General features: G+C 42.8%; 2 protein-coding genes across 3 annotated transcripts in view; one reads left to right on the top strand and one right to left on the bottom strand.

The window, feature by feature from the left end:
* GET4 (guided entry of tail-anchored proteins factor 4) overlaps positions 1-570 on the bottom strand; it is a 28,116-nt gene extending 27,546 nt beyond the window's left edge. The window contains exon 1 of the mRNA XM_056534652.1: positions 322-570. Coding sequence (XP_056390627.1) covers positions 322-470 — 149 coding nt within the window. The 5' untranslated portion in view covers positions 471-570. The remainder of the gene's footprint in view (positions 1-321) is intronic.
* Positions 486-6,506, top strand: LOC130284370 (uncharacterized). Of its 2 annotated transcripts, none has more exons than XM_056534653.1 (2): positions 486-625; positions 4,916-6,504. In XM_056534653.1, exon 2 carries the CDS (start codon positions 4,919-4,921, stop codon positions 5,651-5,653), a length of 735 nt encoding a protein of 244 aa, XP_056390628.1. In that variant the 5' UTR covers positions 486-625; positions 4,916-4,918; the 3' UTR covers positions 5,654-6,504. The 2 variants fall into 2 exon arrangements, with proteins under 2 accessions (XP_056390628.1, XP_056390629.1); XM_056534654.1 differs by lacking the exon at positions 486-625 and adding an exon at positions 781-912 and having other exon boundaries at positions 4,916-6,506.
* Positions 6,507-26,903: the final 20,397 nt, after the last annotated feature.

Genomic DNA, 26,903 nt, shown 5'->3' with positions numbered 1-26,903 from the left:
TCCTAGGCCTAGTCCTAACAGCAGCTGCCAGGACCGAGCTCTGGGCACTGACAGGGCAGGACTAGCCCCCATAGCAACTAGAAACCGCTAGCCAATCAGCAGCAAGGAAGTTGTCAGCACTTCCAACGCCTAAAGAGTTAATACACTAGCTTTGACAGATTGACACAGCGCGTAGCCAATCAGATAGCAGAGTTCAGGTAGCCCCGCCCTACAGCTAGGAACCAGAACACCAGCAGCCAATCAGCCATCACTTCGGGAAAAGGCCTTGGAAAGCTCTGGAACGTTGTAGTCAGAGGGAAAAACAGAAGCCCCTCCCCGTACCTGAAGAATAACGTGCGGTACATCTGGTGGGCTTCATAGTAGTCTCCCTTCTCCACGCTGGCCCGCAGCTTCCCTTCTACGCGCTGTACCCCTCCTCGGTTCCGGGCGCTGCCTTTGGAGCCTTCTTGCTCCGCCATTGCAGCAGCCATTATAGGGACGGCACACAGACGTCACCCGAGCTGCGCAGATCAGCACACACGCTCGTGCCTCTCGCCGACGTACGGAAGCCGAGCGCAGCCAAACACAGAACTCGCCAGGTTGTCATGTGACTCCGGCGCTGCTGCTGATTGGCTCCTGGTGATTGGTAAGTTGTGTTGCCTTTCTTCTGTGTGTGTGACCGTTCTTTAGATTCCCTCCTGACCCTAGGTGGCGCTAGAGAAAAAAAACAAAGCTGCTTTCTTCTAGAAACAGCGCCATTCTTGATCTCAGTTTCTCTGTGGTATTGCACCTCAGTTCCATTGAAGTGAAAGAAGCCTAGTTGTAATACCACACACAAGTATTGGGCTTCAGGGCCCAACATTGATCACCAACATATATTTAGATTGATATTCGCCTCTTCTCCACACTTTGAAATTAATACCGTAACTTTGTGTAAGTGTATATTTTTGTGCTATTTTATGGCTCACAATGTGTTTGTTGGATGACAGGTGACAAATGTTACATATTGTAGCACAAATATCTCACGCACCGTAACTTCTGCGCCATAATGGTCACCCAAGTGCACTGTTATATACCCAATGTTTTTAAATTTTTCCTCCTTACCTTCTAAAAATCATAATTCTTTCAATTTTGCAGCAAAAAATCCATATTATGGCTTATTTTTTGCGCCACCAATTCTACTTTGCAATGACATCAGTCATGTAACCCAAAAATCTACAGCGAAACGGGAAAAAAAAAATGTGCGACAAAATTTAAGAAAAAATTCAATTTTGTAACTTTTGGGGGCTTCCGTTTCTACACAGTACATTTTTTGGTAATAATGACCCCTTATCATTATTCTGTAGGTCCATACGGTTAAAATGATACACTACTTATATAGGTTTGATTTTGTCGGACTTCTGGAAAAAATCATAACTACATGCAGGAAAATTTATAGGTTTAAAATTGTCATCTTCTGCCCCCTATAACTTTTTTATTTTTTCTGCGTATGAGGCGGTATGAGGACTCATTTTTTGCGCCGTGATCTGTATTGATCGGACTTTTTGATCACTTTTTATAAATTTTTTCATGAGATAAAAAGTGACCAAAAATACGCTACTTTGGACTTTGGAATTTTTTTGCGCGTACGCCATTGACCGTGCGGTTTAATTAATGATATATTTTTATAATTCGGGCATTTCCGCACGCGGCGATACCACATATATTTATTTTTATTTACACTGGTTGTTTTTTTTTTAATTGGGAAAAGGGGGGTGATTCTAACTTTTATTAGGGAAGGGGTTAAATAATCTTTATTCACTTTTTATTTATTTTTTTAATTTTTTTGTGCAATGTTATAGGTCCCATAGGGGGCTATAACACTGCACACTCTGATCTTTTACATTGATCAATGGTTTCTCATAGGAAACCATTGATCAACGATTCTGCCACTTGATTGCTCATGCCTGGATCTCAGGCACTGAGCAGTCATTTGGCGATCGGACAGCATGGAGGAAGGTAGGGACCCTCCGGCTGTCTTTACAGCTGTTCGGGATGCCGCTATTTCATCACGGCGATCCCGAACAGCCCCCTGAGCTAACCGGCAGTGCTTTACTTTCACTTTAGATGCGGTGTTCAACTTTGAACGCCGCGTCTAAAGGGTTAATAGTGTGCGGCACCGCGATCAGTGCCGCGTGCTATTAGCCACGGGTCCCGGTTGTTAGAGGATGGGCCAGACCCGCTATGACGTGGGGCTAGGCGTGGCCCCACGTTATAGAAAGGGAGTGGGCTGAGGGCGTAGAGGTACGTCCTTGGTCCCCAATGAGATAGTTCACACATAAATGGGCTGGTGCAGTGCGCAAATTGTTCACTGCTTTAGTCTATGGCAGTGTTTCCCAACCAGGGTGCCTCCAGCTGTTGCAAAACTACAACTCCCAGCATGCCCGGACAGCCTTTGGCTGTCCGGGCATGCTGGGAGTTGTAGTTTTGCAACAGCTGGAGGCACCCTGGTTGGGAAACACTGGTCTATGGAGTGAATGGGGGAGATTTATCAAAGGATTTAGACTGGTTTTTCCTGTCTAAAAGTTGCATTGACTGAAAGTACGCTGAAATGTCAGACTATGCTGGAGTAGGTTTAAATACAGTCTAAACCATAGATCCCGAAGTCTGTGCGCAGAATTTATCAAGAGCCGTGCGAATTTTAATAAATTAAGCGCACAATAGGCCGGCCTCACCCTCTGTAGTTTGGTCTATATTGATGCGGGACATAGACAACTTTGATAAATCTCCCCCAATGAGTCAGACAGAGCTGCCGCACACTTTTCTGGCAAATAACTTGCACTATGGGTTTCAGAAGTGAGACCCAGTATGATCAACCTGTCAAAAGTTTTCTCAAATGGCAATAAAACATTAACCCCTAGAGGACACAGGGCACTAGGGTGTACATTTACATCCTGGGACACGTACAATCTACAAAGCGAGTGCAGGAGCTGCGCTTGCTTCATAGACTGCCGGTCTCAACTACTGAGGACAATCCACTGAGGACAAGCGGGGCTCTGCGCACTGAGGACAAGCGGGGCTCTGCGCACTGAGGACAAGCGGGGCTCTGCTCACTGAGGACAAGCGGGGCTCTGCTCACTGAGGACAAGCGGGGCTTTGCTCACTGAGGACAAGCGGGGCTCTGCTCACTGAGGACAAGCGGGGCTCTGCGCACTGAGGACAAGCGGGGCTCTGCGCACTGATACACTGAGGACAAGAAGGCTCTGTACACTGAGGACATGAAGGCTCTGTTTGTCATTTTTGCATATTTGTTTAATAAAATATATTTTTTAACCGATCTATATACGATTTTTTTTTGTTTGTTTGTAATGTGATATTGTCCGGGCATGCTGGGAGTTGTAGTTTTGCAACATCTGGAGGTGCGCAGGTTGAAGACCACTGGTATAGACTGTAGCGTTGGTGCTGACCTATTACACCACGCATAAATTATGCGTAAAGGCCATTTTCACCATTGTAAAGAGAACAAAGTACAATAATACCTTTTACCGATATTGTGAGACCTTATATACCATATATTCATAAAAAAAACAACCACAGTTTTATGGTTTACTCTCTAGCAAAGAGTTGTTCAATTCACTGATGATTTTGCATGTAAAATATACTCTCACCCTTTGAAAATATAAAGTAAAACATGAAATGTATGTCACTGTTCCCACTTTTGAAAAACGAACTTGCATAGTGTTAGGGATTTCCCGATACAGATACTGGTATCGGCACCGATACTGGACATTTGCACGAGTACTTGTACTCATTGAAATGTCCTCGATACCTAAACCGATACCTGCCAGTGAGAGTCCCGTCGGCAGGTATTACAGAGGTGCGCTCCCAAGCTATGCAGTGTGCTCAGCAGCTGAGCGTGCGTCATCGCCGGGACCCGTATTAACCTTTTAGACAACGCGATCAAAGTTGATTGCGGCGTCTAAAAGTCCTGAAGTTAACTGCCAGTAATCTCAGGGATGCTGATCGGGATCACCGCGGTGTCCCGATCAGCTGTGAGGACGGCCGGAGGTCCCTTACCATGCTCCATGCGTCCGATAGTCACTCCTTTACTGCTGCCAGCCATGGCAGGCATTAGTAAAGGGGCGCCGATAACACTGATCACTGCTGTGCTATGATATAGCATTGATCATTGTATGCAATCTACAGATTGCATGTAATAGTCCCCTCTGGGGTCTAAAATGTGAAGAAAAAAAATTTGTAAAAAATAATAAATATGAATTAACCCCCTACCTAATAAAAAAAAAAAGTTATCACCCCCTTTTTAAAAAGAAAAGTTTAAATAAAATAAAACATATATATATTTTTTTTTAAATATAAAAAAAAAGCCCTTTCTCTTATTTTACAATGTGGATCCACCACAGAAGGAACGCTACATGTTGCCTTTAGGTGTGCCTGCACTGTGTCTTGTAGCGGCGTATTGCTGCTCTGAGCAGGCACATCTAAAGGCGCCACGTAACGGTCCTTCAGTGGCAGATCCACAGCGTAAAATAAGCTGTGGATCCGCCTGTGAGAACGTACCCATAAGGGGGGGGGGGGGGGGAGAGGGAAAAAAATTAATAAAAATCACATGATGTTGAAAAAAGTATCGGTAACTGGTATCGGCTAGTGATTAAGAAGAAGTATCGGTACTCGTACTCAGTCTTTTAGAAAAAAAATGGTATCGGGACATCCCTACATAGTGTAAACCTTGGATAATTTTTGTGTAAAAAACTGAATATTTGTAGGAAAGTTTTTGCGCAAACATTAGGATGCCTAAATTTTTGAATATGTCCTCCAGTGTGTGTGTGTAGGTGTAGTTTAATTTGCAAAAACATTAAAAATAATTAAATAGGATTTACTTTTTAAAAAGCCAAATCTGAAATAATGTACATTGTGTTTTTTTTTTTCTTTTTGCCAGATCATGGTTGTATGTATTGTCAAGGGGTGTACACCCAAGTCAAGAGAAGGCAAGGGTGAAGTGATACTTCATATCTTTCCTAAAGACAAAGCAAAAATTCGAGAATGGCTGACGGCCACTGGGGAATCATTCGAAAATGTAGAAGAACTGGTAAACAAAATACATGAAGGCAGAAAAAACCATTCACATAGGATATGCTCATTGCATTTCCCTACCTACTGCTACTTTTTTAACCACAAAACTGGGAAGAAAAGATTGACCTATAATGCAGTCCCTTCAATCTTTCCTACCAATCCAGGAGCTGGGGAGCACTCTACTCAACCAGCTACTCGAGGATTAGGGAAACGGAGAAGAGTAGATCCAGAGGATTTTATTCCTGATGATTTACCAGTTGGAAGCACATGCCCAACATGTCAACAAATAATAGGGAGCAGCCATGAAATTGTTTCTGAAACATCGGAACAAATGTTAGTCAAAGACAAAGTTGATAAATTTACAATTTATGATCCTTTTATGGGCACCAAATCAGAACATGCCCAAACGACTGTGCGCACATTTAGTGTAAGAACACAATGTTCAAAACTTAAACCACCAAAACCAGCAAAATTAAAAAAAAGAAATATTTTTGAACCTCATGTTCACCAAACCACAACACCTAATAAAAAAACTGCTGCCCATCAAGAGCCTCAATCAACCCATATTCAACCAGTAACAAATCTACCCATACACACCAATTAAACCAATGCTACATGCTGTAGAAAGCGTTCCTGAGGACGTGCTGAGAGAAGGTTGGCAAGCTGGACCCATACTTGGTTTGCAAGAGATACCTATTTCGCCCATTTCCAATGTTGTCTCCACAGCTCACACGGGGATCAGCCAAGTTTAACCCCTTAAGGATTCAGGGTTTTTCCGTTTTTGCACTTTCGTTTTTTCCTCCTTACCTTTTAAAAATCATAACCCTTTCAATTTTGCACCTAAAATTCCATATTATGGCTTATGTTTTGCGCCACCAATTCTACTGTGCAGTCATATTAGTCATTTTGCCAAAAAATCCACGACGAAGCAGAAAAAAAAATCATTGTACGACAAAATTGAAGAAAAAATTTAATTGTGGGGGCTTCCGTTTCTATGCAGTGCATATTTCAGTAAAAATGACACCTTATCTTTATTCTGTACGTCCATATGATTAAAATGATACCCTACTTATATAGGTTGGATTTTGTGGTACTTCTGGAAAGAATCATAACTACATGCACAAAAATGAATACGTTTAAAATTGTCATTTTTTGACCCCTTTAACTTTTTTATTTTTCCGTGTACGGGACGGTATGAGGGCTCATTTTTTTGCGCCGTGATCTGAAGTTTTTAGCGGTACCATTTTTGTATTGATCAGGCTTTTTATAAATTTTTTTCATGATATAAAAATGACCAAAAATACACTATTTCCGATTCTGGAATTTTTTTGCGCATACGCCATTGACCTTGCAGTTTAATTAACAATATATTTTTATAGTTTTTTATAGCGTGACCCCACGTTATAGACCGTGGCAGGGCGTATAGGTACGCCCTGCGTCCTTAAGAGGTTTAAAGGGGTACTCTTCCCCCTAGACATCTTATCCCCTATTCGAAGGATAGGGGATAAGATGTCTGACCACGGGGGTCACACCACTGGGGACCCCTGTGATTTCCCGGGTTCAGTGCTGGAGGCTCATGACGTCACGCCCCCTCCCATAGACTTGCATTGAGGTGATGTGGCCGTGACGTCACGAGCGGGGCATGGCTGTGACATCACGAGCCTCCGCCCTGCATTGCCAGTCATCTGGATATCTGGGGTGCCGCAGATGATACTGCGGGGGTCCCCAGCGGTGTGACCCCCGTGATCAGACATCTTATCCCCTATCCTTATGACATTTGTAACTCTCTTTTTTTGGGGTCAGTGCTGCACTTCTGCGGGTGGCACTGTGCTCCACCCGCTCCCCAACGCGGGAATATGAAGTTACAGTGCTGTGATGTTATCTTCCCTGCCCGGAGCTCGGGGAATATGACATCACAGCACTGTAACTTAATAGCCCCCGCTGGTGGCGGAGTGCATTCCCACCCTCACCTCTGTATGAAGTATGGAGGTGCAGGCACCATTAGTTAGGGCATTATTCGATCTAAGAGAAGGTCCTTTTCCTTACTTTGCTGGTCCTGCATGATTGATGTATAGAGCTCCATAATGGGAACGGGGTGGATGGTTGGGTGTCGTGCTGCTGTGAGAGTCCGCTGGCCCCTCCGGCTGTTCACCTGCATTACAAGACGGCATAAACATAACTTAAACCGCGGGAAAAGTGAGAAAAAGGACCTTCTCTTAGATCGCATTATGCCCTAACTGATGGTGCCTGCACCTCTGTACCTCGTTTGGAGGTGACAGATTCACTTTAAATGCTAACTCAGTGTTTCCCAATCACGGCGCCTACAGAGGCTGTCGGAGCATACTGGGAGTTGTAGTTTTGCAACAGCTGGAGGCACCCTGACTGGAAAACACCGCCTTGTGCCAAATAATAGGGGCGCGTTGAATGCCTACGGTACACATTTTTTTTTCTTTTTTTAAAGTAATGCCCATTTTGCCATTTTTCCTTAATTCATTTTCAGGCAAAAAAAAAGAATGTGTATTTAATAGTTTGTTACAGCCCTTGTAGGAATAAAGCCTTAGGATGAGCAGATAATGTTAAGGGTCAGATGTTTTCATTTGATCCCATATAGCTGTTGTGCACAAAGTAGTATATAATTACATACACTACCTGCAAAAACTGTGTCTAAGACCTGACACAATGGTATAGCCAACACCACTGCCCCCTAAAGGCACAGATGCCCGGAGGTGTACCTACTATAGCAGGGATAGGTAACTTTTTGGTGGTGCTAAAGTCAAAAGTCATTTGGTGTGCCAGAAATATGGGTGTGGCTTTATTATGGGTGTGGCTTACTGTGTGTGGGGGTGTGGCTTGTCACAGTGTAAGTGGTTTTTTTTCTGAATGTTTCCAATATATTGTCCTTTACAGTGAGGACAATACAAAGAGAGGACAATACAAAGAGAGACACCACCATCAAACAAACCCCAGAATCAGACCCCACCATAATACAGACCCCAGAATCACTGCCCTACATAATACAGACCCCAGAATCAGACCCCACCATAATACAGACCCCAGTATCAGTGCCCTGCATAATACAGACCCCAGTATCAGTGCCCTGCGTAATACAGACCCCAGAATCACCAACCACCATAATACAGACCCCAGAATCACCAACCACCATAATACAGACCCCAGAATCACCAACCACCATAATACAGACCCCAGAATCAGACCCCAGTATCACCGTCCTGCATAATACAGACCCTAGAATCACCTCCCACCATAATACAAACCCCAGAATCAGACCCCAGTATCACCGTCTTGCATAATACAGACCCCACCATAAAACAGACCCCAGTTTCCCTGTCCTGCATAATACAGACCCCAGTATCAGTGCCCTGCGTAATACAGACTTCACCATAATACAGAGCCCAGAATCACCACCCACCATAATACAGAGCCCAGAATCACCACCCACCATAATACAGACCACAGAATCGCCACTCACTATAATACAGACCCCCAGAATCACCACCCACCACAATACAGACCCTAGAATCACCTCCCACCATAATACAGACCCCAGAATCACCACCCACCATAATACAGACCCCAGAATTGCCACCCACCACAATACAGACCCCAGAATCACCTCCCACCATAATACAAACCCCAGAATCAGACCCCAGTATCACCGTCCTGCATAATACAGACCCCACCATAATACAGACCCCAGTTTTACCATCCTGCATAATACAGACCCCAGTAACAGTGCCCTGCATAATACATACTTCACCATTATACAGACCCCAGAATCACCACTCACTATAATACAGACCCCCAGAATCACCACCCACCACAATACAGACCCTAGAATCACCTCCCACCATAATACAGACCCCAGAATCACCACCCACCATAATACAGACCCCAGAATTGCCACCCACCACAATACAGACCCCAGAATCACCTCCCACCATAATACAAACCCCAGAATCAGACCCCAGTATCACCGTCCTGCATAATACAGACCCCACCATAATACAGACCCCAGTTTTACCATCCTGCATAATACAGACCCCAGTAACAGTGCCCTGCATAATACAGACTTCACCATTATACAGACCCCAGAATCACCACCCACCATAATGCAGACCTCAGAATCACCACCCACCATAATACAGACCCCAGAATCACCACCCACCATAATGCAGACCCCAGAATCACCAGCCACCATAATGCAGACCCCAGAATCACCAGCCACCATAATACAGACCCCAGAATCACCACCCACCATAATACAGACCCCCAGAATCACCACCCACCATAATACAGACCCCAGAATCACCACCCACCATAATACAGACCCCAGAATCACCACCCACCATAATACAGACCCCAGAATCACCACCCACCATAATACAGACCCCAGAATCACCACCCACCATAATACAGACCACAGAATCACCACCCACCATAATGCAGACCCCAGAATCACCAGCCACCATAATACAGACCCCAGAATCACCACCCACCATAATACAGACCCCACCATAATACAGACCACAGAATCACCACCCACCATAATACAGACCCCAGAATCACCACCCACCATAATACAGACCCCAGAATCACCACCCACCATAATACAGACCCCAGAATCACCAGCCACCATAATACAGACCCCAGAATCACCACCTACCATAATACAGACCCCAGAATCACCACCTACCATAATACAGACCCCAGAATCACCACCCACCATAATACAGACCCCAGAATCACCACCCACCATAATACAGACCCCAGAATCACCACCCACCATAATACAGACCCCAGAATCACCACCTACCATAATACAGACCCCAGAATCACCACCCACCATAATACAGACCCCAGAATCACCACCCACCATAATACAGACCCCAGAATCAGACCCCACTGTCATATACAATATGTCATATACAATGGCTAAAATATGTATCCATGTTGCATTGTGGTTGTTTGTCATTCATCACATCATAATATATGTCCTGCAAAATGTCCATCACCCTTATCTGTGTTAGTTTAACATTCCAAAGAATCCATCCTGTTTGATCAAACTACCCGGAGACGACAGTCTGAATCAATTGCATCCAGTGGCCAGTTGGGGGCAATTAACATAACTGTGCTAATTACTGGACACTGTTTGGCTGGATGGTAAATTTGACACCTTCCCTAGTCGGAGAGACTCCAAGTCTTGGTGTCAATAGAGGAGAGAGGTTCGAGAAGTAGCCCCCCATGTGAAAATGCCATGTCTTCCAATATTAAATATGGGGGTCAGGGACAGCCCCTATCTTATACGGTTAGATTCTCCACCATACTACCTTTAAAATGAGTCCTCACATGACCCTTGTGTAATGATCCCTGCCCGAACTGTATGCACTGGGTAAATCATATACAAAAAGGGCGTCATGTCAGGTAGCCCTATAAAGAGGACTTGATGGAGAACCCAAATATAAGAAAATGATGTGGGGGCCTGACCCATGATAGAAGATAGAGGACATTTCCTATTCTTTGGGCATAAAGGTATCATAACCAAGTGGATCACCTGTCCATAGCAGGGTATAAAACTACAGACCTGGGGGGGATAAGGTGCGCATGCATGGGGAAACCTGGGGAGGTGGGTAAGGCTCCCCTAATACCTCTCCCCATAGTGGGGAAACCATTTGAGAGGTTGCTGGACCAGATAGCCGGGGCCAAGTACCTTAGTATAATGGATCTTAGCCGAGGGTACTGACAAATACCAATGACACCAGAGGCACAGGAGAGGTCTGCTTTCATTACTCCCTTTGGGTTGTTTGAGTTTCTAGTGATGCCCCTTGGAATGAAGAATGCCCCTGCCACCTTCCAGAGGTTGGTTAATCATCTGCTAGAGGGGCAGGAGTCACATGCTGTAGCATACTTGGACGATATAGAAGTGTTTAGAGATACCTGGGAGGAACACTTGCTACATTTGACCCAGGTCCTGGATCGAATATCCAGCGCTGGTCTTACCATTCGACCAGATAAGTGTCAGCTGGGCATGACGAAGGTGCAATACTTGGGGCACCAAGTAGGTGGAGGGGCACTCCGCCCAGAACCCAGCAAGATAGAGGCCATCATGGCCTGGCCGGTCCCGCAAACTAAAAAGCAGGTAATGTTGTTCCTGGGTACGGCTGGCTATTATAGGAAATTTTTGCCCCACTATAGTACCCTAGCTAAACCCTTAACGGACGTAACCAAGAAGGCCCTCCCACGAGTGGTTAAGTGGACCCCGGAATGTGAAGTGGCCTTTAACTCCTTAATACAGGCCCTTCCGCTTCTCCTGTACTTCAGGCCCCTAATTTACATAGAAAGTTCATTGTTCAAACCGATGTCTCTAATTATGGGTTGGGAGCCGTCCTAAGCCAAGTGGATGGAAAAGGTGATGAGCATCCTGTGGTATATCTAAGTAAGAAATTGTTGCCGCGGGAGGTAGCTTATGCCACTGTGGAGAAGGAGTGCCTCGCAATTGTTTGGGCCTTGCAAAAACTACAGCCCTACCTATATGGATGCCAGTTTACCGTAATAACCGATCACAACCCCCTACATTGGCTACACAGGGTGGCCAGGACAAATGGAAAACTACTCAGATGGAGCTTGATTCTGCAGTAGTATGAATTTACCATACAACACAAAAAAGGGGTTATGCATGGAAATGCCGATGGATTGTCCCATTAGGGGGAAGACTCAGCCTAAGACACAAAGTAGAGGCATGTGAGCCTCCTCCCAGTGCGTCTCTCATTGGGGAAAGGTGTCATATCCAATGGCTAAAATATGTATCCATGTTGCATTGTGATTGTCATTCATTTCTTGTAATATATGTCCTACAAAATGTCCATTACCCTTATTTGTGTTAGTTTAACATTCCAAAGAATTCATCCTGTTTGATCAAACTACCGGGAGACGACAGTTTGAGTCAATTGCATCCAGTGGCCAGTTGGGGGCAATTAACATAACTGTGCCAATTAATGGACACTGTTTGCCTGGAGGGTAAATTTGACACCTTCCCTAGTCAAAGAGACTCCAAGACCTGGTGTCAATAGAAGAGTGAGGTTTGGGAAGTAGAAGCCCCCCCCCCCCCTCTGTGAAAATGCCATGTCTTCCAAAATTAAATATGGGGGTCAAGGATGTATGTCTTATACGGTTAGATTCTCCATCATACTACAATACTTTAAACTTTAAAATGAGTCCTCACATGACCCTTGTGTACTGCCTGAACTGTATGCACTGGGTAATTCATATATAAAAAGGCGTCATGTCAGGTACCCCTATAAAGAGGATTTGATGGAGATCCCAAATATAAGAAAATGATGTGGGGGCCTGGCCCATGATAGAAGATGGAGGACATTTCCTATTCTTTGGGCATAAAGGTATCATAAGCAAGTGGGCAACATCTATCTCTCCTCCTTGTCCCACCCAGGGGCTGAACATAGAAGGATCACCTGTCCATAGCAGGGTATAAAACTATAGACCTGGGGGGGCTATGGGGCGCTTGCATGGGGGACAAGATCAAATTTTGGATGCCAGATGCCATTTCCTACCAGACCCCATGGGATAGAACTCTGTAACTTTCTGTAAGTAAGGATTCAAAATTTTTTCCATTTATTTTATTTTCTGTATGGTGAAACTTTGTCTTGTTAACATCTATTTTTATATGTACTGTGAATATTTCTCTTTCATAATAAATCATTCATTTATTAAGTACCGCCTTATGTCTGGTAAAATGGACGCACCTTGTCCTTGAAGAGAGCTAAGTAATAGTCTTAAATTTACTTACCTGTTTGGCTACATTATAGATTTGGATTAATCTTTTTCCTGTGTTAATATACTACTGGGGATAGTAGATTATATTTCGGTATTGTTGCAAATCCAGATTGGATTGATAGCTTCCTGTCGGTTTGAAATTGACAGGTGGTGGCAGCGATACCTTTAAATTGGGTGGTGTAAAAGGGATTTTTTTTAAAATCATTTTCGGTCTATTGTAGACAAATAGTGATTTTATAGATAACCCTACCACCCGCTCGTGTCGGTTCGTGACACCCACCATAATACAGACCCCAGAATCACCACCATAATACAGAGCCCAGAATCAGACCCCACCATAATACAGACCCCAGAATCAGTCCCCACCATAATACAGACCCCAGAATCACCACCATAATACAGAGCCCAGAATCAGACCCCACCATAATACAGACCCCAGAATCAGTCCCCACCATAATAGAGACCCCAGAATCACCACCCACCATAATACAGATCCCAGAATCACCTCCCACCATAATACAGACCCCAGAAACACCACCCACCATAATACAGACCCCAGAATCACCCCCCCACCATAATACAGACCCCAGAATCACCAGCCACCATAATACAGTTAAAACCAAAGGACAACACCCCAGGGAGAAAAATAGAGTTTATCCACTCAAATGACAAATTATCGTATGTTACTTGTGTATCCTCGGTTACATGTATGAGCAGTTAGTGTGTGAACTCTGATGCTGCATCAATATAGTGATATCACCGTCCCTGCACATTAACAGTTAATAGAGACATGTATTGGTAAGTCGTATCCCAGAGCAACCATAAAAGTCAGAAAGTGTAAATATAGATTATTACACACACTTATTGTACAAAATACTATATGGCAAAAAAAATAAAAATACTATATGGCATGTACACCATAATACCTCATGTGAGGATAAAGTGCTTAGCTGGAGAAAAGTGGCAAGTGCATGTAAACAAAGGACATATGGGATACAGACCTACTGAATAGTGCCAGGGAGTAAAGATAGATGACAGGAGCTGGGATAGCACCACTCCAACGCACGTTTCGGTACGTCACCTTCGTCTGGGAGTGGCTCTATCCGAGTCAGTCTGTCTATTTATAAACAGGAACACCAATCAGTATACAGACCTGACCTGTGGCAGGTCATCGGCACATGAACATCATCAATACTGCCACCCCGGAGCGGCGCATGCGACAGGCGCAATCACTGTATAAAGCAGTACACTGAAAATGCCCATAGAAGATCATAGTCCAATAAGAAAAAGTCACATAAACAAACAGTGGATACTGAGAGATGATGTGGTGAATATCATGAATGAATGATAGTAAGCAGGTAGTTGTATTGGTATGAATACATATGTATCTATGAAAGATGTAGTAAATTAATTAGAGCATAGAGAAAAAAATATATATATTGGAATAATGAGTGAAGTTATATGAATATAAGGGAATGTATATGTAAAATTATATATATCCTCATATATACATATATATGGTGAAAAATCATATAATGGAAATAATACAGGTGAATAAATATACATACATATATGAATATACAGAAGAGAAATGAAAAATAAATAATATGAAAATAAACAATAAAAGAAAAAAATGATAATGAATAGTCAATGGTTAATGACCCAAAAGGAAAAATAACATTGGGGTGAAAATTATAGGGCCCCAATACGACCGTAGTAAAAAAAATGTGCAATAGTGAATGGAAGGACACCATAAAGGATGCCAAATATCAATATGTGATGAAGTGAACTGTGAGAATAAGTATGAAAAGTGGAAAAAGAAGAAATTATATAAATATATGTGTACATACATATATAGATCTGTGTGTCCCAAAGTAAATGTAAATAAATGTGATATATGTAGGAATTACATGCATAAAATCATATGAAAAAGTGTATGTGTGCACAAACGACAACAAAGGTGAAAAATGTGAAAAACCAATGCATGTGTATGCAAGAGAAGTAAACCGCAGGGATCCATAAATATTGTATCTAAAATGTCAGACGGCATGATTGGAAACTCAATCATGTGTACTGTGTGAAATACTATGTGCAAAAAAGTATATACGAATAGTGAGTGATTGTGGTAAAGACCACGTTGTATCACATCTAGTGACAAAAATTCCCGAGAATATATATATATATATATATATATATATATATATATATATATATATATATGCCTGGACCACATGGATGCATAAAGGAAAATGTGAATAATGGAGAAGCAAAAAAATGAAGACTAAAATAATATATGAATAGGCAAAAAATTATTAAATGATAAAAACATTTATATAATAGAATATAAATAACATGGTGAAAAAAACCATGATATTGTTATGTAAACCTCCGACAATATGGTATATCAAGAGTTGCAGATCCAAGTGATCCAATATCCTAAATATCCATGATGGCATATAAAGCATGTATACAGTGTCCTGAAAGAATCGAAAAAGAAAAGAAAAACTGTTAAAATAATTATAATAAAAACAATATATTAAAAACAGACCGAACAGACAAGGAACTAAAAGGTGGTCATAATGGTCAGAGAAATGGCCCAAACGGGACTATTTCATTGTGGCCAAGCGGCTGGACAGTTTTCAGACACCAGATCCAATAACTCTCACGTTGGGCCAGGCGTTTGCCCAAATCGCCACCTCGCATGCCAGGGTATCGTTGGTCAATTCCACAGATCTGTAACAGCGAGTTGCAATCATGAGTTAATTTCCTCACTGATAACTGCCGACTGTGCAGATTTAATATCACGTACATGTTCTCTGATACGCAATTTCAGGGAGCGTGTGGTAAGGTCCACATACCTTTTTGGACATGGGCAGGTGGCATAATACACCACATAATCTGGTGGTGCACGTAATTTGATGCCTAATTTTGTATGTAGTCTTGGCCTGAGAGTCCATGAAAGATGTTGCTCGTTTAACATTAGGGCAGGCCACACAGCGACCATTTGGGTCCTCTTGATCCAAAGATGTTTTTGGGAGACGAGGGTTGGTATTCGCTCCTCACCAATAGAGCCCCCAGATTTTTGGCCCTTCTAGCAGTAATTAATGGCTTGGATGACACATATTGGCATACAATAGGGTCCAAAGTCAGAATTGACCGGTATTTTTCCTTGCAGGACTCCATCTTGTCCCATTGGGAATGGCAATTCATTATAAAACGTTCTTTTTCATCATTTCGACTTTTCTTTATGGGGCAAAGTAATTGTGCCCTCGATTGCTGTTTGGCCCTATTATATGCCCATTTCAATGATCTGTGGCTATACCCCCGCTCCAAGAACCTACCTCGAAGGTCGTTGGCTTGTTTCTTGAAAGCTTGTTCCGAAGAGAATATTCACCGGGTCCTTAGCTACTGGCCATAAGGAATGGCTCTCACTTTATGTGCAGGGTGTGATGAGGTGGCATGCAAATATGAGTTGACTGATGTCTTCTTCCAAAATACATCAGACATAATGTACCAATCTTCATCATGCTGTAAAAGGACATCAAGAAACTCCACTTTATTTTCATCAAAGGAATAGGTAAGTTTAATGTTACGATTATTATTGTTGAGTCTGGAAATGAATTGTGATAATTATACTGAGTCACCCTGCCAGGTCATGAGGATGTCGTCGATGTACCGCACCCAAAGAAGGATGCAGTCTATCACGACATCCCCACGATCTAACAGGAACAGGTCCCTCTCCCAGAGGCCCAGGAATAGACAGGCATACGAGGGCGCACAAGCCACCCCCATAGCCATCCCCCGGTCTGCAGGTAGAGGGACCCATTGAATGAGAAAAAGTTGCAAACCAAGGTGAACTCCAAGAGCTGCAAAATGAAAGAAGACATCTCAGAAGAATAGTTACTGGTGCTTAGAAAAAATCTTGATGCCAATAGGCCATCCTCATGGTTAATACTCGTAAATAATGATTCAACATCGCATGTAACTAGGAGGGTTCCCGGGTCCAATTGCATCCCATCAATCCTGCGCAATAAATCAGTGGTGTCATGTATAAATGAGGGGAGATTTTCCACCAATGGGTTCAATTTACTGTCAACAAATTTGGCTACATTCTCTGTTAGATTACCTGTACCTGATATGATGGAACGTCCCGGTGGTCGCATCGGATTCTTGTGGATTTTCGGCAAGAGATATAGTGTGGATATTGTTGGATATTGTATCTGAAGTGCGTCCGCCAATTTTTGTGGAATTATAGATAAAGCGACTGCTATATCCAGTAGGGATTTCAAACTTGTCTGGAAATTAGATAATGGATTGAAAGTGAATTTCTTGCAGCACGAGGAATCCCATAATTGCCGATATGCCTCTGCCTCATAAAATTGTCTAGGCCAGACAACTATATTGCCCCCTTTGTCAGCTGGCTTGTAAATTACATCTGGAATTTTATTCAATTTTTTAAGGCTCATACGCTCCTCCCAAGAGAGCTTGTCATTATGAATGTAATCTGGTAATGTTTCAAACTCTTGACTAACCATTTTGACAAAAATCGATTGTGGGGCAAATAGATAGGGGGGGGAAACTTCTTGGATTTTGGTTGAATGTACATAGGTACCTGATGTTCCAAGGGTGTCTCCTGTTCCAGGAGGAGATGTGATACAACGTGGTCTTTACCACAATCACTCACTATTCGTATATACTTTTTTGCACATAGTATTTCACACAGTACACGATTGAGTTTCCAATCATGCCGTCTGACACTTTAGATACAATATTTATGGATCCCAGCGGTTTACTTCACTCTTGCATACACATGCATTGGTTTTTCCTATTTTTTACCTTTGTTGTCATTTGTGCACACATACACTTTTTCATATGATTTTATGCATGTAATTTCTACATATATCACATTTATTTACATTTACTTTGCGACACACAGATCTATCTATATATATGCACACACACATATATATATATATATATATATATATATATAAAATTTCTTCTTTTTCCACTTTTCATACTTATTCTCACAGTTCACTTCATTACATATTGATATTTGGTACCCTTTGTGGTGTCCTTCCATTCACTATTGCACATTTTTTTTACTACAGTCGTATCGGGGCCCTATAATTTTCACCCCAATGTTATTTTTCCTTTTGGGTCATTAACCATTGACTATTCATTATCATTTTTTATCTTTTATTGTTTATTTTCATATTATTTATTTTTCATTTCTCTTTTGTATATTCATATATGTATGTATATTTATCCACCAGTATTATTTCCATTATATGATTTTTCACCATATATATATATATATATATATATATATGAGGATATATAATTTTACATATACATTCCCTTACAGTCACTCATTATTCCAATATATATATATTTTTCTCTAAGCTCTAATTAATTTATTACATCTTTCATATATACATATGTATTCATACCCATACAACTACTTGCTTACTATCATTCATTCATTCATGATATTCACCACATTATCTCTCAGTATCCACTGTTTGTTTATGTGACTTTTTCTTATTGGACAGTGTACTGCTTTATACAGTGACTGCGCCTGTTGCATGCGCCGCTCCGGCGTGGCAGTCCGTGACGGCGTTCATGCGCCGATGACCTGCCACAGGTGCTGCCACGCTACTAGTCAGGTATACTGTATACTGATTGGTGTTCCTGTATATAAATAGACAGACTGACCAAGATAGAGCCACTCCCAGACGAAGGTGACGTACCAAAACGTGCGTTGGAGTGGTGCTATCCCAGCTCCTGCCATCTATCTTTACTCCCTGGCACTATTCAGTAGGTCTGTATCCCATATGTCCTTTGTTTACATGCACTTGCCACTTTTCTCCAGCTATGCACTTTATCCTCACATGAGGTATTATAGTGTACATGCCATATAGTATTTTGTACAATAAGTCTGCTGTGATAATCGATGTTTACATTTTCTGACTTTTATGGTTGCTCTGGGATACAACCTACCTATACATGTCTCTATTAACTGTTAATGTGCAGGGCCGGTGATATCACTATATTGATGCTGCATTTCTCTTGCTATTGCAATTTTTATACTATATGCATTGTCTTTCTTTATGTGTTTAATAAACTTGGTGTCATTGGGACACAATATATGTTTATAGGGGGCGTGGTTTGGCCGCTGTGCTGAATGGCCGCATTGAAGAAATGCTCCTGCTCTAATGCCAGGAGACAGCACCTAGACACCTGCCAGCGATTCCAAGCTTACCCCCAAAGCTGTGCCTACGACCATGGCGAACTCTGTCAGGAAAAGAAACCATAAACCAGGCAGTTCTCAGCAGCTAACTTCCTTTTTCCGCTCCGAAGACTCGGCCCGCAAGCTCTCCCAAGATGGCGCCGCAGAGCGTGAGCACCAGACCCCTGCAGGCCTCCACAAGTCTAAGCGTTCAATAGAGGAGGCACTTGCAGGTACTAGTGTGAGTCCGTACCAGACCTTACCTTCTACTCGGGTGCACCAGACGCTATCTTTCGATGACCCGGCACCTTGGGACGCTCACGACCCACAGCAGCAGGATGCGGCCTCTGCTATGACTGGCGCTGAAGACGGCGCTGCCAGAGAGGCACTTACCCTAGAGAGCGGTTGTGCGGAGGCACCTTTTGCTCACCGCAGGACTCCCCCCAGGTCAGTCCGCTGAAGCAAAGACCTCCCTAGCTGCCCCAGGTGGCAGTTACCGCCGACACTAATGACTGTCCTGAGGCTGACCTGTTCTCCACTTATCATACAACAGATTCAGCGGTCTCCAATACCTTATTAAAGGACATGCTGTTGCTGCTACAGAGTTCCTAGCAGGCTGATTTCTCTAGGCTCCTTCAGCCCCTGCATGCTTCCACTGCCCTCTTGGAGCAGAAAATGTCGCAGGCAGAAACAAAATTGGTCTCCTTTGCCAAAGCCCACAGTGATCTACAGGGGGCTCATAACGCCCTAGATGGCAAGGTGGAGACTGTGCACGCCAAAATGGTGGACTATGAGGATCGCAATAGGCGAAATAACGTAAAGTTCTGGGGTATTCCCGTGGATGTCAACTGGTCTGCTATGTCAAGCACCTTGCTAAGCAACTTCCTGACTTGGAGGACTATGAATACAGTTTTGACCGGGCTCATAGAGTACCCGAACCTCGCTCCTTACCTGAGGGATTGCCACGCGATGTCCTTGCACGATTCACGTCCTTTCAAGCTAAGGATCTGCTCCTTCAGTATTCCCAACAAAATCCCACTTTGCCTGCACCGTACGAAGAAGTTAGAATGTATGCGGATCTCTTGGCTGCCACCCTGCAAGCAAGACGAAGCTTTGGCCCACTCACAGAGACTCTCCGCAATTTGGGGGTCACTTATCGGTGGGGCTTCCCTGCTAAAGTTCTGATCAATCATCAAGGCAGAATCCATGCACTACTCACTGCAGCTCACGGCCTCTCTGCCCTGCAGGAATGGGATATGATCTCAGAAGGTGAAGATGCCCCTGGGCCACATTCTCTCTCTCTGCCTCACTGAGACCTGGACTGACTGTCACTAGCTGCCCTGCTTGACACAGTTGTTCCACCCCCGCTGTATCGGTGTTACTATCTTGTCCTACACACCGGTAGTTTTTGTGCATCTGCACTCTATTGTTTTCTTTTTTTAAGTTTACTATTGTTTGTATCCCTCCTTAGCTTTGTTGGCTTACTTGTCCTTATTGCTAGGGAATTTATCTATTACCATACCATATTACCTATTAAGGTGTGTACCCCCTTGTGACATCCCCGTCTAGAGCTCTTAGAGCTTAGTCAGGTTTTTAATCTTGCAGCATCAGCCCATCTCCGTCCTTGTCTGTACCCTTTTCACTCACCACCCATCCCCTACACATTAGAATTGTGACATCCTCGTCTGTATCACTAGGTGGTAAGTCGAGTTTTTAACCTACTCTAGTGTCCTCTCGTTTGTCCGCTAACTGATTTACTGTCATGGGTCTAGATATTTTGTCCCTGAGTGTTAACAGCTTGAATAGCCCCCAGAAACGGCATTTCCTCTGGCGGGAGGTGGAGAGTCGTCAGGCCACGATAGTTTGCCTGCAAGAAACCCATGTTTCGTCAGCTAATCCACCACCTCTCCGTCATGGGAAAATTCCTGTGATAATACACTCCTCCAATGCTAAAAAGAAGAGGGGAGTGAGGATTGCTTTTAGAGATGATTTTGTCGTGAATATAACTCACCAAATCAGATCCACAAAGCCGGTTTCTCATCCTGGTAGTTAAGATTGATAATGTCCCTTTTACCCTTGTTAATTTGTATGCCCCGAATAGCCGGTAGAGTCGCTTCCTGATGAAGGTTTTCAAATTGCTACACTCGGTTCAATTTGGTGACATTATTGTATGTGGTGACTTTAATTCAGTCCCTGACCTTGTTCTAGATGTCGCTCGTGCCCTTGGTTGCCTGATTTCAAAGTATGATCTATTTGATGCCTGGCAAATTTCCACACCTTAGAAGGTGACTTTACCTACTTTTCACCCCGGTTCCATACTTATTCTAGAATCGATTTAATTTTAGTTTCAAGGGGTCACTAAATCCGGGATTGGAGAATTAACATGGACCAACACACATCTCATTGCTCACTCGGAGCATAGCAAATCTATTGAGAGTTCTCTTGAGGAATATTTCTGTCTAAATTCTACTCCTGATGTGACAACCACTTCCTTGTGGCCGGCCCATAAGGCGGTGATTAGAGGTTAATTTATAAGCTTAGGGTCCTTCCTTAAAAAGCAACGTATGACGAACATTCAGGAGGCCATTGACAAAGTCACTGTGTTGGAATCATTGCATAAGACTGCCCCTTCGACAGACCTATATGACCAACTTCTCCATGCCCGTACACACCTGAGACAACTTCTACTTTATCAATATGAAACAGACACTCGGAAATCTAGATTCCGCTTCTACACTGAGGATAAGCTTACTGCCTTGCTAGCCAAACGTCTCAAACCACCCAGGATAAAATGCCGGATAGGTTGAATGAAACATCCCTCCTCTCAAGCAGTGCTCCTCTCCCCCAGGGATATAGCTAATGCGTTACAAGATTACTACTGTGGAGTATACAACCTCCAGACTGACCCTCAGAAAACCCAGCCAACTCAGGGTGCTATTGACTCTTTCCTACACTCGCTACATCTCCCCCAATTTTCTGACTCTGCTCTCCTCTCTCTTAATTTGCCCATCTCCTTATTAGAAGTAGAAACTGCTTTAGCGTCCTTACCCTCCCATAAAACCCCTGGCCCAGATGGCCCAAATGAATATTACAAGAGATATAAAGAGGTTTTGCTGCCCCATCTCCACACAGTTTTTAATGCTGCTATGTCCTCTGGTTCCTTCCCCCAGGAAATGCTTACAGCACTTATCACGACTATCCACAAACCTGGATTGAAAATATACCAAAAATGTGGGAGCTCAACATAAAAAAGAGGGAAAACCTATACCGGGGATACTGCGTTGCACATATCCATGTGCCAAAAAAAAAAAAAGTGTACTAATAGTATAAAAAGGGGGGCAGTCCTGCTAGGCTAGGTAAGAGTAAAAGACATATGGTCAAAAATTAGAAGAGAAAGAGAAAACGTGTCTAAAATAGCATAAAATAATGACATTTATTTAGAAAATTATGTGAGGTCTGTGGCAGGGCCCTTGTCGCAGACTGGTCACTAGATAAAATACTAAAAATATAAAATATAAACAGTGATATTGCACAATGAGACAATGAACGTGGGGCAATGGGACAGTGCAAACAGTATCTGTTTAGTTATACTGTAAAGTCCTATTATAGGAGCCGGGATTAATCCAGATGAAAGTGCATGGCTAAAAAGTTAATCCAATAGGGCAATTTTCAGTAGCTCTGGAGCCTCCCAGATTGGGGCCCACTATAAACATTTTTAGGTGCAGAGATACAGGCGATGCCCCCTCTACCGCAGCAGCACGGGGACTGAATGCAAGAGGGCAATCGCTATACAGTTCAGGCACTTTGTGCCTCTTACCGGCTACAGTGTGCACGGTCCGATGTGTGCGGCTGTGCTTGCGATCCGGATGCACGTCCCTGTGTCCCGGGAGAAATGTAGGAGGGGTGATAGGATCCGGTGTTGGGGGTCGGAGATGATGGCTGGGAAGAAGCATGTGGCAGCGCTGTGAAGCCTAGCGATCGTAGCAGCGTGTGGCAGCGCTGGAGGTATCCTCTCTACCCCGACGGCACGGGGAGCAGGTGAGAGGGTAGGTGAGGACCGGCAATGCGGTAACAATTGTCTCAGATGATGTGCAGGGTTGTCGTAACACCAGACGCGTTTCTGGGAGCTGCGTCCCCTTTTTCAATGGTGGAGGTTCAGGAAGACTGAACACCTTCACACCCCTGCAGCTTTTCTGATGCTCAATGCTGAAAAAGCGTTTGACAGGGTGAATAGACAGTATTCAGTTTACCATCTGTCTCCCTCAGTAAAGCTGCCATTGTTCCGTAATCTTGCATCGGAGTGATTTGCCCAGCGCCTGGCAAAGGAACCAGTGGCCATACCTCGGGTGGTGTAGACTATAACCACGCCCTGACGTCACAAACACAAGGGGTTAATGCCATCTGCCCCTAGGGTTAACAACATCTGCCCTTTATCACACCCCTCAGTTATCTTTCAAATCTTTAAAAAAAAAAAAAATGTAAGACTAGATCAGATGTACTGCCTGAAGTCCGATAGTCCTATGCCAAAGTCCCATGCCAGTGTATCAGCAATCCGTCTGATAGAGTCTCAGGCCACAGGATCACATTCTGCTGACGGACCATCCTGAGTGTAACACTTCCAGTTCCTGTGGGGCAGGCTTAACGCCTTATCTCTGCTTGAAAGGTCCTATTCACAAAGAATGTTGCCCACTTAAGAGAATATAAAATAAATAAACAAAACTTTACTTACCTCCAGCACGCTAGTGGTGCCTCCAATCTCCAGTCCCAGCTGTGATCCTCTTCCTGTCAGAAATAGTGACACTTGGGCCCAGAGTGAAGTCTGGACCTGGAGTCACATTGTCCATCAGGCAATCACTGGCCAAGACGGGACATTGCTGCGGCCAGTAATTTGTGCCCTGATGTCACTCTGGGCCCAAGTATCACTATTTTTGTCAGGAAGAGGATTGCAGCCAGGACTGTAGCATGACCTCTAGACACTCATACAATAGCACCGCCTAGTGGGCATTTTTAGGATTGGAGATTAAAGGGGTACTCCGGTGGAACACTTTTTTTTTTTTTTTAAATCAACTGGTGCCAGAAAGTTAAAACAGATTTGTAAATTACTTCTATTAAAAAAAAATCTTAATCCTTCCAGTACTTATTAGCTTCTCAATACTACAGAGGAAATGTTCTTTTTGGAACACAGTACTCTCTGCTGACATCTGTCCATTTTAGGAACTGTCTAGAGCAGAATATGTTTTCTATGGGGATTTTCTCCTACTCTGTCCATTTTAAGAACTGTTCAGAGATGTCAGCAGAGAGCACTGTGCTCATGATGTCAGCAGAGAGCACTGTGTTCCAAAAAGAAAATAATTTCCTCTGTAGTATTCAGCAGCTCATAAGTACTGGAAGGATTAAGATTTTTTAATAGAAGTAATTTACAAACCTGTTTAACTTTCTGGCACCAGTTGATTAAAAAAAAAAAAAAAAACAAAGTTTTCCACCAGAGTACCCCTTAGTGTGTTCAGTAGAGAATTTCCCAATTTTAACAGCACCAATAAAATTTAGTTTTTAGGGGTGGGTTTTTAAGTTTTGGGTGTTGTTCCCAGGTGGGGGCTCCCCTGGGGATTGTCGAATTTTTTTATTTTTATACGTCGTTAAGTGGGCAAAGTTCTAAGTCCCTCTCCTTCAATAACCCCTTTAAGAGATTCAGATAGGAAGCAGCAGAAGAGAGTGTCTTAAATTATGGCCCAGATTTATTGGCTATTGCCTATAGCAACCAATCATAATTTGGCTTACATTCTCAAAATTATCTGATAAAACTAAACTTGAGCTCTGATTGGTTGCTATGAACAAACCGGACAATTTAAACCGTTGTCAGCAACAAGGGGTATCCAGTCGGGATTTCAAGCTGCCCGAGGCTTCAGGCACTCTGTATCGGCAGTCCACTAGGCAATTGTCATGCTAAATAACAGGCAGCAAATTACAGAAAAGTAGTCCACTGTTTATTTACCTTTCCAAATATTACATGCACTCAAAAAGTAAACTTTATTTAAAACATTTCAATATTTTATCAATATAGAGCAAAGCAAAAAAACACACTGGAAAAACAAAACTGCTCAAAAAGACTTTACAAAAATACATTGCACAGTCCTATGCAGAATCTTTAAAAATAAATTAGTTTTTTTTAATTATTATTTTCTTTTGGAAAAAAAATTAAAAAAAGTCCCTTTACACCCCTCCCCCAGCAGTACATGGCCTATTGCATTTTTATTTCTGTACATATCATGAATAGGCCGTTGTCTGCATCCTAAGGTTTGTGGACTGTTGTGCAATATACATATATAAACTCTATTCAAAAAGCCAGTCAGCGGATTTCTCCAGTTGAAGTCTGATCCTCAGCCCCAAAAGCACAGTAAATATCTGTGACGTACCTCAAAAGCTTCTGATCTTATAAAAAGGTCTCTATAAATATATACATAAAAATATGACATTTATTTTTGGCTAGCTTTTCAAAATAATTTAAAATATACAAATAAAACAATACTGAGAGGAGAAGAGATACCAAAGAAGCAGAATTAGACGTTGTACATATGGGGGGTGAAAGGCTTATCCAAAGCGCTCTATATTTAAAGGGGTACTCCCGTGGAAAACTTTTTTTTTTTTTAAATCAACTGGTGCCAGAAAGTTAAACAGATTTGTAAATTACTTCTATAAAAAAAAAAATCTTAATCCTTTCAGTACTAATAAGCTGCTGAATACTACAGAGGAAATTCTTTCCTTTTTGGAGCACAGTGCTCTCTGCTGACATCTCTGTCCATTTTAAGACCTGTCCAGAGTAGGAGAAAATCCCCATAGCAAATATATGCTGCTCTGGACAGTTCCTAAAATGGACAGAGATCTCAGCAGAGAGCACTGTGCTCATGATTAGAGATGAGCGAATGTACAGTAAATTCGATTTGTCACAAACTTCTCGGCTCGGCAGTTGATGACTTTTCCTGCATAAATTAGTTCAGCTTTCAGGTGCTCCCGTGGGCTGGAAAAGGTGGATACAGTCCTAGGAGACTCTTTCCTAGGACTGTATCCACCTTTTCCAGCCCACCGGAGCACCGGAAAGCTGAACTAATTTATGCAGGATAAGTCATCAACTACCGAGCCGAGAAGTTCATGACGAATCGAATTTACTGTAAGTTCGCTCATCTCTACTCGTGATGATAGCAGAGAGCACTGTGCTCCAAAAAAGAAAATAATTTCCTCTGTAGTATTCAGCAGCTAATAAGTACTGGAAGGATTAAGATTTTTTTAATAGAAGTAATTTACAAATCTGTTTAACTTTCTGGCACCAGCTGATTTAATTAAAAAAAAAAAAAAAAAGTTTTCCACCGAAGTACCCCTTTAATGCAGCAATACTATTTTGGCAAAACGAGCATCAACATGGGTCTACCTTAAACTCCACCCAAAGAGTTGTCTACCTTCAGATTTTTGTAAATTTTTTTTTGTTAAGCTGGTATCAGGAGGCTGCAATAAAGCTGCATTTTAAATTGAAATTCACAAGACTCCAAATTCCCATAAAACCCAGATGTGATCCACGTTTGCTTCAGTAGAACCGCAGGGGTAACGTGTCTGAGATAGACATCAAAATGCTGCCATACTGTGGCCTTTTAAGCAAGCTAAAGTGCTGTTAGGAAAGCTGTGTGACAACAGATGTGACCACTAATACACCTATCAAAGAGGTTGTCACCAAGTCTTCCAACCACCACAGGGATGTTTTCACTCTTAAAGGGGGATTCCGGCTTTATGCATCTTATCCCCTATCCAAAGGATAGGGGATAAG

The sequence above is a fragment of the Hyla sarda genome, chromosome 8 (genome assembly GCF_029499605.1).
Source record: "Hyla sarda isolate aHylSar1 chromosome 8, aHylSar1.hap1, whole genome shotgun sequence".
NCBI lineage: Eukaryota > Metazoa > Chordata > Amphibia > Anura > Hylidae > Hyla > Hyla sarda.
The sequence above is the reverse complement of the archived record's forward strand: the minus strand, read 5'-3'. Positions and strand labels throughout refer to the sequence as shown.